General features: G+C 46.6%; 1 protein-coding gene across 4 annotated transcripts in view; it reads right to left on the reverse strand.

Moving 5' to 3' along the window:
- Positions 1-17,853, reverse strand: part of FAM234A (family with sequence similarity 234 member A) — a 460,740-nt gene that overhangs the window by 214,384 nt on the left and 228,503 nt on the right. For all 4 annotated transcript variants that reach the window (XR_015300694.1, XM_086941371.1, XM_086941370.1 and 1 more), the window contains exon 6: positions 14,089-14,221. Coding sequence is in view for 3 of the 4 variants with exons in the window: in XM_086941371.1 (XP_086797497.1) it covers positions 14,089-14,221 (133 nt within the window). In the remaining variant the exon portion in view is untranslated. The remainder of the gene's footprint in view (positions 1-14,088; positions 14,222-17,853) is intronic.

The following is a 17,853-nucleotide window of genomic DNA, read 5'->3' on the forward strand; positions in this document are numbered from 1 at the left end:
CCCCGGTATCGGCTGGCCCGGGCTCCTTCCAGGACCACTGCCCCCGGCCCAGCCGCCATTTTGGACCCTACACAACAAGGCCGCGTGGCCGCGGATCGACCCCAACCCCGAGCCTGGCCAGGCCCCGACATCGAGGCACCACCATCCACCCAGGGGGTGAAGAGACCACTTGGCAGGTCAATGGGAGAAGGAGTGTCGATGGCTCCCCTCCAAGAGGTGCCGATCGCCCCCAGCCTCCCCGGGCGCTGGCTCCACCCCCCTGCTGGGTGTCTGGACTCCCTCAGCCCGGACCTCCCGACCCCCAAGTGCGAGGGTCCGGACATCAAAGGGCGCCAGACCTATAACTGGGGCAGCTCCAGAACAGGAAGGCAGTTGTATCCTGGAGTCGAGAGACACCGAGACAAACTCATCCTTGGAGGCCTGCTGGCGCTGCCGCAGCTCCTTCTCGTGAAACCATCTTCGAAGCCTGCTGGCGCTGCCGCGGCTCCTGCTCGTCCACCATCTTCGAAGCCTGCTGGCGCTGCTGCGGCTCCTGCTCGTCCACCATCTTCGAAGCCTGCTGGCGCTGCCGCGGCTCCTCCTCGTAAACCATCTTCGAAGCCTGCTGGCGCTGCCGCGGCCCTCCTCATCGTGAACTATCTTCGAGGCCTGCTGGCGCTGCCGCGGCTCCTCCTCGTAAACCATCTCCGAAGCCTGCTGGCGCTGCCGCGGCTCCTCCTCGTAAACCATCTTCGAAGCCTGCTGGCGCTGCCGCGGCCCTCCTCATCGTGAACCATATACGAAGCCTGCTGGCGCTGCCGCGGCCCTCTTCATCGTGAACCATCTTCGAAGCCTGCTGGCGCTGCCGCGGCCCATCCTTGCGAACCCTCCAGCTCGAGGATTGTGAGCTCCATCTCTTGCTGCTTCTGTACCGGACCGGTACTCAGACTGTCCCGCTACCCCTTTTCCCCAAAGAGACTAGAATTGACGGGATCCTCGTATCCTGGTCCAGCTGTATCGCTTATCACCTTGCCTCAAGATATATATAAAAAGTGTGCAGAACTCATCTCTGTGTGGTGTCCATGTGTGTGGGGGGACGTTACCTGTCTGTACGATTACCAGAGAGGGCCCTCACCGGAGGCCTCTCCCCCTGTACTCGGCCGACCCTCCGGGTCTCCGTCTAACAACCGCCCAAGTCAACGCTGTCACCATCTCATGCTTCCATAGGCTGAAGATAGGGATTTTAAAATGGCTCCCAATCAGCACCCAGAAAACTGTCACTCACCCTCGTCACAAGTAACAACTACGAGAACTCCCTCTGTCGGATCAACAAAAAACTCATCAGAAGCCTGCAGACCATTCAGAAATTGGTAGCCAGCCAGAGTCACTCCCAACCTCCCACACCCGATTCATATCACACTACATCTGAAGGAGCTCTACTGACTCTCTATGCACAAAGCAGCACAATTCAAGCTCCCCACACACACGTTCAAGGCATCATATAACATTGGCCCAGCCTATCTCAATAACCGCATCAGCTTTCACAAACCTTCCAGACACCTCCACTCATTCTGACTCCAACTTGCACACAATCCACACATACAGAAAACCAGATCCAGCGGTCTAACCTTCTCCTATATCACTCACAGTGCCAGGATACCCACCCAGGTAATAGTGAGCTATACAAATCTGCAAAACATAAGAAAGAGTCTACAATTATATCCCAAGAAAAATATATTTCCATTCTGTAAAACACAATTTCTCCAAATTTTCAGCCACCTTTCTCAGTATGGATTCCTTAAAGCCGCTTTCTTATAATTTCCTTTTTTAGGTTTCGCTTGGGGCACGAAGCTTTAGCTCCGCCCCCAGAGAAATCTTATGTCTCTTACAGTGTACTCTTAGTCCCGCCCTCTGTTCCATTGGCTAGCTCCATAAATGGAGGCTAGCCATTGGAACAGAGATCTGTCCGTCATTCACGGACCAGATTCGTGGGCGTTCCTGCATCTGTGCTCGTCATCTCGGCGGTGGGCGTGTTGGTTTTTTTTTATGTTTCTTTCTTCATTCCAGGCCAAACGCCGCCGGAAGAAGTCCAGGTGAGTGCCCGTTCCTGCGCCCCCCCCCCCTTCCCGCTGTCCGTGTGCCGTTCCCGTTCCTGCCGTCAGCGTCCCTCCTCCCCCTTTCCCCCCCGCTGTCCGTGTGCCCGTCGTCAGCGTCTCCCCTCCCCTTCCCCGCCCCCCCCTCCCGCTGTCCGTGTGCCCGTTCCCAGAGTCAGCGTCTCTCCTCCCCCTCGAGGTAAAACACTAACTTTTGTCACTGCAAATAGGTTTATTAAAATCTTCCCAAAAACTCATAGGATTCCGGAGCCAGATTACTGGAAAAACATATTGAAATGAAACTTTACAATTAAGCACTCCCCTTTCGGCGGCCTCTCCGTCTCGCTGTGTGTAGTACTAGTTCCACAGCAGATTCCTGATCTGGCGCATTGTGCACTGAACAGCTCGTGACGTCCATTAAGAGCCAACTTATCTGATTGGGACTGCGTGTGCCCACCCCCCGCTCCCCCCTCCCCGAAGGCCTGAGAGATTCCACATGGGTAACACGAATCGTAATGCACCCTCCCCCTCCCTCCGTCTCACTACGCACGCTCTTACACCAAGATTGCATGCTTTGGCCTGACTATGATTCCGTAAACAGCTGCCAAGCGATGACTGCATTTCACAGCAGGACTGTGTGGTAGTGTATGTGTCCTGCTGCCCCCTTCAAGTTTTGTTAGAGTTCCGGACCGGAACCAGTAAACAGTCCGCTGGAATGCACTCTGTGCGGATGGCTATTTAATATGTATGCACCAATCTGCCTTCTCTTTCCGCGAATGGAGCCGATTGTTAACTGGGAAACCTTGGTGCAGGAGTGCACGTCCTGGGCGCCAGAGTTGGGCTTTTACCAGGTGATTGCAGGTCAACGTATGCCCCGCTCGTTATAGAAAGAGGGATTTGTGCGTCAGGCTAACTGTGTAGGAGTGCAGCTGCTTAGTAGTCCCCCGCAAACGAAACAATGCGTTCACAGTAAAAATGACATCATTCAGAGAGATCTCCTGCTATATACAACTGCATGACCCACCCAACACGAAAGAAAAAACTCCCAATCCTAATAAATATATTAAAAAAAATGAACGAATATTATAGCATAGCCTTTCATTTACCATAGCTGACAATAGAGGCAAAATGTCTTAACAGTATACACGTCGGACGAACTAATATACGAATCTAAATATTTAGATCGGTATTGCACAAGTGCCTGACATTTATTGAAAATATGTTCCAATTCTTGTACCCCACAATGGCATGAAAGCATGCACTCTTCTAAGGGAGCCCTGTGACAGCAGCTACCGGTAGTCGCTCCGACCTTAGGAGACACATAATTGTTCTGATCTTGTGTTCAATGCCCATTGTTGGGTATGGTTGCATTTTGCCCAAGGCAGCTGAATTTCCCTATAGATTACCAAGGAGCGCAGCCTTTTGGTGCTTAAGGAACTCTGCTAGTCCCAGGTGACCTCTGAGCAGGGCTTGAAGTGGACCGGGTCTCACCATTGCTGAGCACCTACAGTTTTTAGGTCTCGGCCTGCGAAAGACTGCACAGACATGCGCAGTCGAGCTGGCGATATTTCATGATATAGGGTATTTTCTACTAGCGAGGTTAAGCCCTGCCCCTCTTCTCCATTGGCTGGCGTCCTAAACGGTGGCCAGCCATTTGAGAAGAGGTCCTAGTGACGCTCTTCTTTCTCTTTAAACCCCGTCCTTTTCAGACTGGGTTCCTTGACTTCCGTTTGTGATAAAAGCTTTCTTATCTTCTTTATGGGTCCAGATGGCCAACTAAAGAAGATAAGAAACCTTTTAAGTCAGCAAGAAGTCTGGGAGCCCAGTCTGAAAAAGACTGGGGTAAAAGAGAAAAGTTTACGCGAGCACCGTCATTTTCGGGGGTGCGAGTGCTTGTTCAATCTGTGTATCACTTCATCACAATTGGTCTGTTTTTAAAGTAGTTACCGTCCCTCAATATTTGAACTATTTTGGGTAAATGTCCATAAACAGGGAATGGAGGAAATGTGCAGTCAGGGAATGTGAATGGAAGACTGGTGACTGTGGTGTGCAAAGTCTATGGAGTAGGCGTCTGAGAGAGAGAGCGTGATTTCTGTAGAGTGTGGCACCCTGGATCCAGTTTCATTTGAGTGATGCAGTTTAAATGGAGAGGAAATGTTTAAGACTAACTAAGCATTTTCGAGAGGAAACAACAGGGTGCAGATGTGTAGTAGTGGACGTTAAATGTCTGTGTGGAAAGTATAAAAGGATATGTTAACATGATGGGTCGAGGCATGATGATTTGGTTGCTGAAGGGCATGTTTGTAGTTCTCAAGATAACTCATGGTTGGGTTTTTCCTTCGACTTAAGGATGAGTGAAACTGTTTTTCAGTGCTTTAATGTCGCGGGAGTTCTAGTGCCGAAGTCGAGGAGTCAAATGTATTTCTCTGCATGTCAGTAGGTTGAGGTCACTATGGTTGTGAGTTTGTGAATTTGACTAATGTGATTAGTTCTATTTCTGACGGACCAAGTGTTCTGTAAAGTGAACATTATAATATAGGTCTTGGGTTGCAGCTCTCGTACTCGCAAGTCTTATTTGCATTTGATGGGGGAGGGGAGTATTTACCCAGAATCCACATTTTTGAAGGTAAAGTGATGAACAGCGTAAGGTGGTAGGCCATGAATACCCTTACCTATGTATTGTAGTAAAATGGTGCTAGTGATGGGGTGACGCATGATCTCTTGTGATACTGTGAACTAGTTTGAAGATGGTTTTTCCCTTTGGTCTTCAAATGGAGGCGCACAGTTAGGGGTTGGTTAGTGATTGTACTGCAGCATTTATATCGCTACACAGCAGTGTGTGTGTGTGTGTGGTTGGAAGGATGTTAACTTTGTTTTGATCTTTTGTGCGAAGTATTTCCATTCCCTTTATTAACCACAGGGGTACGGTTATTGTGTTATGGACGCAGCATATAGCAGTGTGGTGTATTATGAAGTGTGAGAGACAGATGCGCCGTTTTATAGTTCAGTATGCTGGTAGCTTTGAACAGATCTGGACATCTCTATAGTATTTCTTATGCTCTCAAGGCCACCGAGTACAATCCACTATAGACAAACAGGCGGTTTTTCGTTTTCATGTATGTCCAGATTTGTGTCTCAATGTATGGTGGTGCAGTGTATGACTGGGCGTTCAAGACCAAGTGAGTTGGGAAGGGAGCATGTATTGTATTGCACAGTCTTGAATACACTACCTCCTACAGGGACGCCTGCTGACTCTCCTCTTGATACACTTCTGCAGGAGTAAATGCACAAGCCAGTTTTCATCGTAGTGCAAAATGATAACTGAAATAGTTGCAATACAAATCGCATTTGCGAGAGATTAAGCTATTGCCATTGTAAATGACCATGCCATTTATTTATCTGCTTTCAAAACAAACACATAAATAAAAAGTTTGTCATTCACAATGCCAATAGCTCAAACTTTTCCAAAGGCGAAACCGTTGCATTGTAAATGCTTGTTTAACCAATGTGATTGTTATCCAATATACAAGTAGAAGGATTTACATTTCTTCAGTGTGAAAGTAACAGAACAACAGAGAATGGGTTGTAAATACTTCCACCAAACCCACAAGTAGGAATAATCTATTTTAGCAATGCATCTGTATCTTTGACATTTGAAATAACATTTGCCATATGGCCCAGTGTAAGCCTTAAACAAATTATTACAGAAGAATCTGAATGATTTAAACAAAATGAAACATTTAAGAAATAAATTCTAAGAGACTGTAAGGAATTCATGTTGAGAAGAATAGAGGGGAAAACACAGATATTAACAAGGAATGAACTTTTAAAATGCCAAGATAAAAACAACAATACAAATGAACGAGAAATTGATTAATTAAAAGGTTCGGATTTGATCAAGATTTTGGGATAATCTACAGTTTCTAGAAGCGTGGATTAGCATTTGGGGCAACCTTTTTAAAAATGGATTAGGTTACGTCATGGCACACTCCCAGTACCTTAACTAGGGGAACCCTATTCAGGTTTAAGTACTTGCAATTGAACTCTTGGATCTCAATAAGGTGACTTCCACAGAATAGTCCAGAAGAAATAGAACAGGAACTGCAAGTAGTGACTCCTGAACTGAAAGAGTTTGCCAAATTTTATAGATGGTTATGTGAGGCAGCAGAAGTGAGGATGTCTCCCATGGATCAGCCTGGCTCCCAATGCCATCAAGCAGAGACTGTTTGCAAGTATCTATGAACATGTTGAATTCTATGATCAAATGTGCCACATCTAGAAGACACCATTGATTCTGTTTTTAAAATGATCCTGTGATTATTCTCTCTCTTTGAGAAAAGTAATTCAAAGGTTCAGTAAGTCCATTGAGATAGATGGTTGACATCCACTTCAGATGGGTAATATGGTTTGAAGGTTTCATTAGAGGGTCTTAAAGTGTGATCACTTCCTAACTTCCTATCAGTATTTCTACTCCCTGAAACCCATGTTATAGTGCTTCGTACATATCACTTGATGTTTTACCAATTGTGTTGGACAGGCCTCGTGGTAGGCCCGTTCCCTCCCAGCATGGCGGGTCACGGACCCCTGCTCCTCCTGTTCCCCGGACAGGAACCACCCTTGCAACCCACCGGGGCAACCCCCCGCCCTTCCCCGACGGAACCCTGGCTCCTGCACACCACCGCATCGGCTGGCCCGGGTCCCTTCCAGAACCCTGGTCTCCGGCCCAGCCGCCATTTTGGACACTACACGACCCGGACTCGTGGCCTCGGGTCGACCTCGGCCTCGGGCCCAGCCAGGCCCCGACATCGAGGCACCACCACCCACCCAGGGGGTGAAGAGACCACTTGGCAGGTCAATGGGAGAATGAGAGTGGATGGCTCCCCTCCGCCAGGTGTCGATCGCCCCCAGCCTCCCCGGGCGCTGGCTCCACCCCCCTGCTGGGTGTCTGGACTCCCTCATCCCGGACCTCCAGACCTCCAAGTGCGAGGGTCCGGACATCAAAGGGCGCCAGACCTATAACTGGGGCAGCTCCAGAGCAGGAAGGCAGTTGTTTCCTGGAGTCGAGAGACACCGAGACAAACTCATCCTTGGAGGCCTGCTGGCGCTGCCGCGGCTCCTCTTCGCGAACCACCTCTGAAGGCCTGCTGGCGCTGCCGCGGCTCACCCTCGTCGTAAATCATCTGCAAGGCCTGCTGGCGCTGCCGCGGCCCTCCTCGTCGTGAACCATCTTCGAAGCCTGCTGGCGCTGCCGCGGCCCTCCTCATCGTGAACCATCGTCAAGGCCTGCTGGCGCTGCCGCGGCCCCTCCTTGCGAACCCTCCAGCTCGAGGATTGTGAGCTCCACCTTTTGCTGCTCCTGTATCAGACCGGTATTCAGACTGTCCCGCTACCCTTTACCCCAAAGAGACTAGAATTGACGGGATCCTCGTATCCTGGTCCTACTGTACCGCTCATCACCTTGCCTAAAGATCTATATAAAAGTGTGCAGAACTTATCTTTGTGTGGTGTCTATCTGTGGGGGGGAAGTTACTTGTCTGTACGATTACCGGAGAGGGACCTCGCCGGAGGCCTCTCCCCCCTGCACTCCGCCGACCCTCCGGGTCCCCTTCTAACAAATTGTATCTAATTTTTTTTAAAGAAACAATTAGAACTTAACCTATTTACTCCACATGGATAAATTGTCTAAATATCCAACATGCCTCTTGTCGCAAAGGTCTTTCTGTGAACTTATCCCTTCTCAATTAAGGTTTCGCTATATCGCAACTTTGACATCTTGACTGAGCTTCTGTATGACCAGAGTATGTAAAACGTTGCAATACGTGGACAATTTAGAAGGTGCTCCACTCCTTTTAAACAAAAAGTTTATTAACCCCTGATGGAGCTCTCCTTTTCCTGTTTTTGGATGTGTTATTGTTTTAAACCACTTAAACATGGAACAGCACCTTTTACATGAATACACATTCTACATTGCTCTTTTTGTTTTTCACCTTTTGACTACATCAACAATTGTCATACATTTTCCTGGTATAAATAGATAGTGAATATTCTTCAACATTATGTTGTATCTTTGAGTCAATGACTTAATTGTCTTTATTCGATTTTGCAGATAATATCATGAAAGTCAATTCATTATAATAAAAAAAACACATGCATAACCTTATGGGCTTATTGACACTGCACTTAAACTCTGCAGTCTCTGGTTCTCTCCCACCAACCTGGTCTCAATAAGTGATAGTCCCGGTTTTTAAAAAGGGCAATAGGTCAGACCCGGAATGCTGCAGGCCCATCTCCCTTAGAGACTCAAAAGTGGAAATCATTGGCCAGATCTTACTAAACCACCTCAAGGAGTGGGCCGAAGAGAGAGGCTTTTTATCTGACCTCCAGCATGGGTTTCATCCCAGCCGGAGCACTATAGAGCAAACCTTGAACCACTATTTATTAACTTGTAAATACAATAAGGCTAAGAAGGGGGCAGTCCATGTGGCCTTCATGGACCTTAGCTCTGCCTTTGACAGAGTCAATCGGTCTGAGATTTGGTCCATGATGGAACAGATGGATGTCGACTTAGTTTTAATAAACTTTTTGCGTGATTTGCACTACAATCTCTCAGCCAGTATATTAACCACATTGAGCAAGCCACGGCAGCTCCAGATACTAACGTCCCTAAATTAGGAGATTGTTCTATACCTGCCTTGCTTTACGCAGATGATACAGTTTTAATTGCTAGTACAGCTAAAGGCTTGTAAAAACTTCTTACCTTTTTAGTTAGTTTTATGAGTAGTCTTGACGACGAACTTCTCAAAGTCACATGTTATGAAGTATGGTCCATCAAACACGAAAACCATAAAATACGTAATAGATAGCCAACACATCAGACAGGTAGACAAGTTCAGGTATTTGGGGGTGTAACTGGATTCCGAGTTTAATTGGTACTCACTCATATCTCTTAATGTTTTGTCTTTTAATAGAGCAATATTCAGCAATGGAGATTTTTCCTGCAGGCTCAGGCGCACTCATATTCAATCGGCCCTGGAAATGTACAGGGCTAAGTATATCCCTTCAGCGAGCTATGGAAGTGGAATATGGGGATATGGTCGGGTTGCTCCACTTCAAGTAGCCGAAATTTTTTTTTTATGGGGCCTCTTGGGAGTTCCACAAAATTAACCTTACAAAATTATTCACGAAGAACTTGGTGTTTATTTTTTAACTGACGAGCTCCGCCTTTGCCCTTTAAAACTTTGGAACTCGATTTGGGTAAAGGAGGAATTTAGTTTCAGCAGACTTATCTTGCAGGATTGCTTAAAACTAGAAAAATACTCCCTGATCGCCGTGGCATATGTGGCGCGTAATTTGCAGGCTTTACGGAAGTCAGGCATGTATGATAATCCTTCTAAGATTACTTGTACTGATGGCAAATGGGTTGAAACCGCCTTTAGGGACAAGTTGGCGTCAGAATGAGAGGACTAATCAAACCACTCTATGCAACATGCAATATTAGTGAAAACGGTCAGCAATATTGAACCTTATTTGACCTGGAATATGACTCGCCATCAACGCCGCTTGCTGACTCATTTCAAGTTAAACTTATTTTCCCGCCTAGTCCCTTTTAATCATGGTTGTTTTACGTATTCGGACTTGCCCCTATGCAATTGTGACAATACATCTATCAACAATACATTACATGTTGTTAAACTATGTCCAAAATACAATAATTTGCAACATAAGTTCCTACGCCCAATTTTAAGACCTTTGAATTTTACCCAAGTTAGGCCTACCTTGCTGTTTTTACAGCTGTTAAAATCTCCCTCTATTTGATTTTTTCTTGTACGCTTTTTGATGGGGGTTTTTAAAAACATGAATGAGTCTGGAAATGAAAATCTGTATTACCGCAGTTTTTTTCTCAGATTACCACACCTGTGATAAAGATACCATTGGTATATTTACTGTATTGAGGGATTCTACTTGCAGTGAATCAATTGTTAATATGAGTTTTCATCCAACAATATTTTTCCAAATTTCACCAGATCGTCAAGACTAGCTCACCAAATTCCAATGCATTCATCTATCTAAAGATCTTAAGACTCTTTCTTTTAGGATTAGCAGGTGTAAATACTTTTAACTACATATGAATGCATTATGAGATTCAACAAGTGAAAGCTCTTTCGTATTTAATCTGTGTCTGTGCCTTGAGATCCCCATCTGAACAGAAACAGCCCTGATAAGGATGAAGTTTGGTGCCACAGTAAACACACCTCTAAACAAACCTGACAGTGAGAACAAAGCACAGTTAATATATTACATTAAAATACTTGAAGCTTCAAATTTTAACATTATAACTAAAGATACCCTACCCAATGTAACATACCACAAATGTATATATTCACAATTTTAGCACACATTGACTATTATCAAGAAAATACAGGTTGTACACTTTAAATTTGTTATTCCGAGCATGACATTGAAGGGTAAATCTCCAAGCTGTAAGGGGCGGTAGGATCTAATTTCCGTGAATGGTTACAAATCTGAATGGCACTGAGAAGCCAGGCACCTATAAACACATGGCAATGTATTCAAAAGAAGCAGAGGAGGCCCATGAGGCTAATGAACATCAGTGAGGCAAGACATGCAACACCAAACCATTTTCAGATGGGAGACATTATCAAGTTAATAGTGCTGAAACCCCTCTCACCATCACCTCAAGTCAAAGGCAGTGTGTTTTTTGCGTCCCAGAACAGGTTTCATTGGTCTTAGAACCTCAAACCCTCCATCATCAAATTAGTCTCTGAAACCTTTGGATGCGAGTTTTTAATAAGTACGAATTTCCTGCACAAGTTTCACAACTTCTCGTCGCCTTCCCAATATGGCCTCTCAAGGCTGTTTGGGTACTTGTGTGGAACAATGAAAACGATGTCTGATGGAAGTGTTACAAATTAATTTGCCAGCTATTGCTTAACAACAGAGCATATTACCTGGAGCGCCGGCTATCCACCAGATTCTGGCAAAACTGATGGAGGTTAACCTTTACCTAGCTATGTGATTTCCTCACAGCTGATTGCCAATCCTGCAAACGAGACTCATTCCGTGGCTTGTTCAGCTTCCTTTATATGTTTGTCTAAGAAGTATTTACACTTTTCAATATCTTTTTAATTGCCCACACAGCACAATTTGTGAGCTGTTAAGTTCATGCCAGCATTACATCATCCCTTTGCGGTGCTTCCTGGTACTGTCACCCGCAATGATCCCCAGTCCATCCACTTTTCCTTGCACCCAAGAGAAACTCTTGGTCTCTCTGTCCCAGGAGGTGCAGCCCCCCCCCCCCCCCCCCACCCCCCCACCCCCTCCCACAGCTCCTGGAGCTCCCTTCACATTGCTTACATAAGAAAGATGATTAGAAAAAAGTCCATCTCCTCATCCAATTAGTTCAAATATCTCTGTTGCAATACACTGAACTCTTTTGTTTCACAGGTCCACGCTTGAACAGATCATCACTACATCTCAACAGTCGAATACACTTATACATAGACCTGCACCTGTTACAGTCTGTGACTTTGAAGTATTGTGATGGTGCTCAAGAAAAACAACCCTGTCTGTTCCTTTCAGGGCAAAGCCCAAAATACAAAGAAATGATGTGGAATCAGCACCCATCAAAAAGTATCTTCCATAATCTCTGTTGTTCCTCAATCAAGAATAAAGTTGTTTCCAAATGAACAGGTCCGTACTTGAGTGTGGTTTATTTTCAGTTCTTTATTTTAGTTTTCAACAATAGATAAAAACGTTCCAATGTTACAGCAAGTTTGTCTCTTTTTTAGCCAATGCGTTTCGTCTCATGAAAGAGACTTCTTCAGGGCTCATAGAAGTGTTTAAAAGAAATGTGGTATAAATGGAAGATCCCTCAGTTCAGATACAATTTTAGAGAATCTGTCAATTCAGATTTGTATCCTGAAGAGACAATAAAGGCATGGTAGCCTAAGAGTATTCGATCATCCTACGTGGAGCAGACACCAATGACATCCAGACCCTACTCGACCAAGGAGCAACAACAGTTTTGATCCTACTCAACCTTTCGGCAGCCTTCTATACCGTATCCCCCCACACACTGATCGAAAGACTCCACCACATCAGCATCCAAGGGGACGGGCTCAGATGGATCACCTCCTTCCTCACCAGAAGAACAGAGAAGATCCACCTCTCACATTTTATCTCTGAACCCAAGGAGATCACCTGTGGTGTCCCCCAGGGTTCATCCCTCAGTCCCATGCTCTTCAACGCACATATGACACACTGGCCAACATCGTCAGATCCCATGGTCTCAACATAATTTCCTATGCAGACAACACCTAACTCATCCTCTCATTCACCGACGACCCCACCACCACCACCAGAAACAACTTCCACAGATGCATGACAAACGTCGCCAACTGTATGAAAAAGTGCCTGCAGCTGAACACAGACAAGAATGAAGTACTGATCTTTGGAAAATGCAACAACACATGGTGGCCATCAGACCTAGCACCTGCACCCACTCCCTCCAACCTCGCCAGAAACCTTGGAATCCACATTGACAACAAGCTCAACATGAAATCACAGATCAACGCTGTATCCTCTGCCTGCTTACTCTGCGCATGCTACGCAACATCTTTAAGTGGCTACCCCTACACACGAGATGCACCGTGACATAACCAGCTAAGTGAACTACGGCAATACCCTCTACATAGGAATCCCTGCACACCTTCTACAGAGACTTCAGACCATACAGAACGCCACAGCAAGGCTCATCCTCTGCCTCCCCGACAAACCCACATAACACCCCACCTCAGGAAACTCCACTAGCTCGTTAATGAAGAGATGCCAATTCAAGCTGCTGACCCACGCAAACAATGCTCTACACAACCAAGGACCCATCTACATAAACCACTGCCTCAACTTTCACCAACCATCAAGAAGAATATGCTCCGCCTCCCTTTCAATTGCCCATAATCCCTGCATCTATCAAGCAGAAGTATCCGGCACTCCTTCTCCCACATCGCAGAAAATACCTCGAACACCCTCTCCACAATCCTCCGGACCATCACCTCACTTCCAGAATTCCAAATGGTCCTCAAGACCTGGCTGTTTAAATAAGCCTCCAGGATACCTTATCGGGAGATTAGCAATGCTTTATAAAGCCTGATTGATTGACTGATCAAAGTTTTACCAAATGGATAGCTAGATGCTAAACCCAGGGTAAGTTGTGGACTACTAATTTCATGAGTAAGCCCCAGGAAAATTCACTTGAACCTTTTTTATTAGCCAGTTTTGAGAATGTCAGTGGTTTGAGCATGGTAAACACACCCTCAGAATATTGTCAAATAATTAAAATGGAGGAAAATCATTGTCTATTTTTCTAAACCTCTGTGTGGAGCCTTTTTGTAGTATATTCATTGTGTTGTTGTGTGTGTGTTGCACAAATACTTTACACATTGCCTCTTAAGATAAGCTGGACTGCTCTGTGACAAGCAAGGGTGAGTAAAGGTTATTTCCTCTTAAGATAAGCTAGACTGCTCTGTGACAAGCAAGGGTGAGTAAAGGTTAACTTTTAGTGTGTATCTGGCTTACCATGACTAGGGATTGTGGTTCCTGCTTGGACAGCTGCATAGCTCTGCTAATCAGAAACCCAATTTCTAACACAGGTTAAATGAGGAGGGACTGTGGTCTAGTGGTATTCTTTTCTCCAGCCACAATTAGGTCAGTGGAGTTAGGCAGCTGTGGTCAGCAACATATAGTCCTATAATCAAAGTTTGTACAACTAGCTTTAATATTACCTCACATTACCTACTTCATCAGATCCGGTTAAAGATACTAGAGAGTTGCCAGAGAGTTTTTAAGGGAAGTCTGAACCAATTGAAAGCTACTGGAAAAATGTTCATGCCCTCCTTAAAGCACTCTAATACTTAGTTATCTTTACAATTTGAAAACACATACATTATTAACATCAGGAGTTCTTTGGAAATCTTGTTAAAGAAAGACTAACATTTACCGTTGTAAAAGATGATGTAGGGAGACTGAGACTTGGTAACATGAATTAAATATCCAGTTGGTATGTCTAAGTTCACACTCGCATTGTGACTTATTTGATCACCATTCTTTCCTGAATGTACAAAGATTTGCATCTGAAAGAAAAAAAAAACAACTGTATTAAAGTTTTGTTGACAGAAACACACACTATTCGAGCTGCATTTGTAATACTTCCTATATCTTCAACTTGAACAAGGCCAAATTGTTTGTGGCTCAAGCATGTAGTTTTGTTCAGTCACTACTTCATGCTTAATTCTTAAATACATGAATAAAAAATGATAAATATCCGCACACTTAACCAATTAGCCATCGACTTCATATGTCCTGAACTGTTGTCTACTTGTAACATGCCCAAATTTGAAGTACAGTAAGCGAGGAAAGCAAACTTGAATTTGTTAAAAAGCAATAAGCTCTGAAAGGGAGCTCATGAAAAGCAATAAGTTCTGAAAGGGAGCTCATGAAATAATGCAGCACTTTCATTCCTCTTCCCTGCTTGACCAACTTGTGTGATCATGGACTATTACTTAATTTCATTGTACCTCCTTTTCCTGGATCATCATATTTGAAAGCACCTTCTAATAATTCAGTTTATGATGCATGCTGTCCAAATGCCATCTCTTGTCCAGGATGGACGTTCTTCCATTTACAACAACAATATAAGCCATATATTAAAAGAGCACAAGACACGCTTGGCTCTCTAATGGCATCATCATCAGGAAAGAAACAGGGCTTTCAAGAATGTTTTGAAGGTCATGTTTAGAAATGATCAATTTTATTAAAGCTTACTCGTTGCAGTGACACCATTTATTGAAATGAACCGATTCCAAATGTTAAAGCAATATACTTTTTTGAATTTTGAAGTGTCTGTTTCATATTTGTACATGACGTTTGTTGCATGATTTACCTGCCAGATATTCAGATGGCTTCTCTTCTGCGGTGTATCCTGAAGCAAAACCAGACCCATGGCTCGGCTCTGGCTTGTCTCACGCTATTAATTTGTTTGCTTGTTAATAAATACCCTTTCTGGGCCAGATGTAGCAGTAATAAACAAGCATTGGCATAGCCAATAGGTCTCGCCTTTGGGACCTTATAAGTGTTTAGTTATCCAGGACAATATCCTTGGTGCAACAACATCAACTGTTGCATGGCTAAATACTTATAAGGTCCCAAAGGCGAGACCTATTGGCTATACCAAAGCTTGTTTCATCAGTTCTCACCTCTCGCATTCTCTTTTTAACTTAAGCATGTAACAAGGTTGTCACATCTTTCATCCAAGGCCTTCCTGGTCTGCTGGTAGCCCTAACTTTTGATTCATAATACATTTATGGTGCAGCTTTACAAATAGATTGTTGGACAGGCCACATGAAGGGCCACTCTCCCCCGGCCCGACCAGGCCCGAGCCCGGTCACGCAGGTACCACACACCACCATTACACGTCCTCCGTCCCCTCCGGGACCCCTACCCTCGAACATGTCGACCTCGTGGGCCTGATCCACTGCCGGCCTGCGCGCCCATCCTGGGCGCCATCTTGGACACTCCACCACGAGGCCGCCTGGCCCCAGATCGACCTCAACCCTGGGCCTGGCCAGGTCTCAGACATCCCGGCACCACCATCCACCCAGGAGGTGAGCGGGCTACTTGGCAAGTCACTGGGGGAAAGAGGTGTCGATGGCTCTCCCCCGCCAGGTGCCGCTCGCCCATCGCCTCCCCGGGCGCTGGCTCCACCCCCCTGCTGGGTGTCTGGACTCCCTCATCCCGGACCTCCCGACCTCCAAGTGCGAGGGTCCGGACATCAAAGGGCACCAGCCCTATAACTGGGGCAGCTCCAGAGCAGGAAGGCAGTTGTATCTTGGAGTCGAGAGACGCAGAGAAGAACTCATCCTTGACGGACTACTGGCGCTGCCATAGCTCTGTCTCGTGCACCATCGTCTTGCCTGCTGGCGCTGCCGCAACCTTCGTAACCTTCATATCCTTCATCGTCGTCGGGACCTGCTGGCGTGGCCGCGGACCGTTTGCATTCACCATCTTCATCGGGACCTGCTGGCTCCGCCGCGGACCGTCGTTTCCTTCGTCCATCTCGGGGCCTGCTGGCTCCGCCGCGGCCCGATCATCTAGAACGCCGAGCTCGAGGATTGAGAGCTAGTTTCATCTTTTGGTAACAAGACTGTCCCGCTACCCTTTTCCCAAGCCAGAGACCAGAACCGAGGGGACCCCTGAGTCCAGACCTCCTTGTACCATTCCATCGTACCCTTAAAGAATTGCCTATAAAGTCTCGTTGAACTTTACCCTTGTGTGGTGTCCGTCTGTGGGGGGGAAGTTACTTGTCTGTACGATCGCTGGAGACGGCTCTCCCCGGAGACCTCTCCCCTTATCCTCGGCCGACCCTCCCGGTCCGTCTAACATTGGTGGCCAGCGGCGCGATCCGAATCACCGCATAACCGTACAGAGAGTAGCTCACCCCACGGCGAATCACGATGTCAACTAAAGAAAGCGGATCAACGGAGAAATTCCAGATGGAGAAATTGGACGAGTACAGCCATCGTGAACTAAAACAGTTCTGCATCGAACTAGGTATCGCTACCACCGGACTAAGTACCAAAGACGATTTTAAGCAGGCCCTAGAATCTTGGGCAGAAACCGGGGCTGCCGGAACCTCGGATCAAAGCATCGCAGCAAAAACCACCACGGCCCCCGAGGAGCAAAGAAAGGGTCTCTCGCAAGACGAGATCCAGGAACGAGAGAAAACCCGACTACACGAGCTGGAAATGGCCCGGCTCAAAATGGACATTGAACTTAAATTGGCCGAACAAAAAATCAACTTAGAGCACCTGCGTCTCCGAGAAGAAAGAGAGGAGAAACAGAGACAAAGGGAGCTCGAGGAAAAGAAACTGGCATATGAGCATGAGCGGAAATTAGCGGAGATCGACCTACGCAAGCAGAATAAAGAAGTAGGGGTGTCCGAGCAACCCCACACCCCAGGGGCAACAGAGAAAAAGGTACACATCCCCAAGGATGTCGTCCGAGAGTACTTCCGAGAGGACGACATCCAGCAATGGTTTAAGGCCTATGAAATCGCTATGACTGCACACCGGATCGATAGAAGCGATTGGGGAGCCGGTCTATGGGGGAGATTCCTCAATGAGGGCCGCGACGCCCTGCTGCAACTCCCGGACCACCAGATGACCTCCTATGACCATATGAAAGCTGCACTCCTCACCCGCTATGGCCTCACACCCGAGATGTACCGTCAGAGGTTCCGAGACTGCACCCGCATCCCGGGTACAACTTGGGTGGACTATGTAAACTACTTTAGCCGAGCCTTCGAAGGCTGGATCAAAGGAAGCAAGGTCACAACCTACGAACAACTGTTCAATCTTATGGTCTGGGAGCATCTGTCGAACAATTGCTTCATTGAACTCCGCCAGCACCTCCTCGACAGCAAGTTAACGGATCCCCGGCAGCTCGCAGCCGAAGCTGACCGGTGGGAAATCACCAGAGTGGGTCGAAATGGGTCCTACGAACAAAACCGGAACAACAGTGGTCAACACCGTCCCCGAGGAGGAGGAGGAGGCCAAGGGCGCGGAAGAGACAACGTTCCGGTCGCCCCCGCTACCAGCACCACCCCCCCGGCCAACCGGGGCAGCACCCCGGCGCGACCGGGATATCGAGCCAATGTTACGTGCCATCGATGCCAACGAATCGGACACTATGCAAACGACCCAAACTG

This window comes from Lissotriton vulgaris, chromosome 10 (genome assembly GCF_964263255.1).
Source record: "Lissotriton vulgaris chromosome 10, aLisVul1.2, whole genome shotgun sequence".
Taxonomy (NCBI): Eukaryota; Metazoa; Chordata; class Amphibia; order Caudata; family Salamandridae; genus Lissotriton; species Lissotriton vulgaris.